Below are 2,712 nucleotides of genomic sequence, written 5' to 3'. Positions count from 1 at the left end.
AACATTTATTTATTTGCTTCTTTTCCATTTTGCTTTTACTTGTACTTTTACTTTCAATACTTAAGTACGTTTAAGATTTAAAAAATACTTTTCGTACTTCAGTACAATAAATATCACATACTTTAAGACTTTTACTCAAGTAATATTCTAAACGGTGACTTCAACTTCTACCAAAGTAATTTTCTGGTAAGATATCTGTACTTTTACTTGAGTATGGCTTTCAGGTACTTTATACACCACTGCTAAAAAGGCAGCAAACCAAGTGTGCTGTCTAAAGAGATGCACTAGATAGTCCGAAATGTTGTGTAGTTGCAGCAGTCGTTAAACTGGCCTAAACTGACAGCTCGACCTGCTGCAAGAACGAACATCAGTGCATTGATTAAACCGCTCCTGAGTGGATTTGATCAGATGTTAAACATGAATGTCTGTCATTAGATCTCGATGTTGTGTTGTTTATGTTTGTTGTTGTTGTGGAGGGCGGAGCCCGTCTCCGTTAATAAACCGCTGCAAGCGCCGCACACTCACCTGCTTCACGCGTTCGCCGCAGAAGATGCGCCCTGTTGCGGTAAAACCGGAGTAAAATCAGAAAAGAGACGGTAAACGGAATGTAAACATTGAGAGTAATCCGCTCTACGTGACGCCGCGACGTCATGACGCAATCGCGCACGAGGGCAGTGGGCAAGCGCGTCACGTGACGAGCGTTTTGTTTTGGCTTTAGCGGAGTTTGGATACAGATGATTTTGTTGACTTTTATCTCATAGTATCGCCTTTCTTTTTTGTTTGTGTTGTTGTTTATTTGTAACTCTTCTCAATTTGTTATATGTTGTGTGTGTGTGTGTGTGTGTGTTACAGTGTTAGAATTTATCTATTGTTGGTAATTATTTGATGTATTTTGTAATCCCTTGGCAATGTTCCTTTTTGCAATTGTTTGAGCATTAATAAAAAGGATAGAAGCATAAATGTAAATTTTTAAATTATAAATTATTCTTAATAATTAATACACATGTATATATATATATATTTTTTAATTACTTAAAAAAAATTTAATCAATTTAATATATGTATTTAGTCATTTACATTCATAGTCATTTAGCAGACACTTTTATCCAAAGCGACTTACAAATGAGGACAACAGAAGCAATCAAAATCAACAAAAGAGCAACGATACAGTGTTTAGAACTTTTTTGCAAACTTTGTAAAAAAAAAAAAAATGTAGGCTATAATTGTGCTGATTTCCATTCACTTAAGTGTACATGTATGTACTTTTTTGTTTGTTTTGTAAGTTAATTTGATCTTGAGTTAAATTACTGGAATTATTTTAATAAAATGGCATTGTTTATTATTTAAAACATTTATATTTACATTTACTAATTTAAAAGCCTGTTTTCAGCAACATAATTTGAACAAAATAAATACAAATGAAAGCAAAAATTAGATTCAGACTTCAACTTAAGTCACCAAAAAGGGACTTTATTAGCAAACTTTCATATCATTGTTTACCATTTAGTCTTCTTACCAAACTGAATTTAAATGAACTTACATAAGTAGTTATCAAACAAATATACAACCAACAATTTTTCTTCAGTCATACTAAAAAAGAAATAAATAGACCAATCTGGCCAATCAGGGTTTACGTCTTCATTAAATTAAATTATGAAATAAATCATGATCAAAAAATCTGAATAAAAAAAAGACTCGAGAACGACTGACATTGTGTTATGGTCACATTTAGAGCTCAAGCAGAGAGAAGATCTCATGATGTTCCTGAGATTTTTCTGCATTGTTGGTTCAGGTAAAGTCCTCCTTGAACTCACAGCTCAGAAAGATCTTCATCTTTCTCTCTCTTCACGCTCTGTACACCGACGGAGACGTGATTGTGCTCTTCTCTCTGAAGATCTGCGTCCTCCATCTCTCCATCACTGGGCTCCTGTTTGATTCGAACTAAACTGGCTGAAACCGGACTACAACTGGTTGGATTCTGAAATATTCTGGTTTGTACTGGTTCTGAAAAACCATCTCGTCTAATTCTAGACCTGTTAACAGAGAGATAGCAAAGGTTTGTGAATTATATTCATTCTTTAACTCTATAAAAAGAGTTTAAAGGGCATATAATTTAAAGGGCACCTATTATGCCCCTTTTTACAAGATGTATTATAAATCTCAGGTGTCCCTGAGACACTGCTCATGATTTATAGAGATTGAAAAAAAAGGAGCGGGTGGATTTTTATCCTTATAGGGTGGTTGTGTACACACACTGCCAACACACATTTATGTACAACATGTAAAAGTGAATTGTGCATAATAGGTGCCCTTTAAAGGGGTCATGAACTGAGAAATCAAAATTCCCTTGATCTTTTGACATATAAGAGGTCATTGTACTATAAAATCATCCTGTACGTTTCAGAACTCAAAACTTTGTCGTTAGTCTAAAAACAGCTTTTATTGAAGGCAGTCTGACAAAACCACAGCTTGTGGAATGTTCTATTCTATGATGTAATAGTGTGGATAAACCCCGCCCCCGCAGAAGTAGATCAACATCACTGCCTGTTTAGCTCCGCCCACCGATTCTCCATCACCACCTGTTCAGCCCCACCCACCAATTCTACATCACTGCCTGTTTAGCCCCGCCCACCGATTCTATATCACCGCCTGTTTAGCCCTGACCACCGATTCTACATCACCGCCTGTTTAGCCCCGCCCACCAATTCTCCA

At 35.9% G+C, this 2,712-nt stretch overlaps 2 protein-coding genes across 2 annotated transcripts in view; both read right to left on the bottom strand.

Annotated features, from left to right (window-relative positions):
• Positions 1-629, bottom strand: part of LOC107743064 (myotubularin-related protein 3) — a 47,978-nt gene extending 47,349 nt beyond the window's left edge. Inside the window, exon 1 of the mRNA XM_016556168.1 lies at positions 526-629. The gene's annotated coding sequence lies outside the window, so the exon portion shown is untranslated. The remainder of the gene's footprint in view (positions 1-525) is intronic.
• A 773-nt stretch (positions 630-1,402) lies between these two features.
• The window catches only part of cux2a (cut-like homeobox 2a), an 18,880-nt gene continuing 17,570 nt past the window's right edge, over positions 1,403-2,712 (bottom strand). Inside the window, exon 12 of the mRNA XM_016556189.1 lies at positions 1,403-2,033. Coding sequence (XP_016411675.1) covers positions 1,811-2,033 — 223 coding nt within the window. The 3' untranslated portion in view covers positions 1,403-1,810. The remainder of the gene's footprint in view (positions 2,034-2,712) is intronic.

Source organism: Sinocyclocheilus rhinocerous, unplaced genomic scaffold, assembly GCF_001515625.1.
Source record: "Sinocyclocheilus rhinocerous isolate Xijiao unplaced genomic scaffold, SAMN03320098_v1.1 scaffold737, whole genome shotgun sequence".
Taxonomy (NCBI): domain Eukaryota; kingdom Metazoa; phylum Chordata; class Actinopteri; order Cypriniformes; family Cyprinidae; genus Sinocyclocheilus; species Sinocyclocheilus rhinocerous.
The sequence above is the reverse complement of the archived record's forward strand: the minus strand, read 5'-3'. Positions and strand labels throughout refer to the sequence as shown.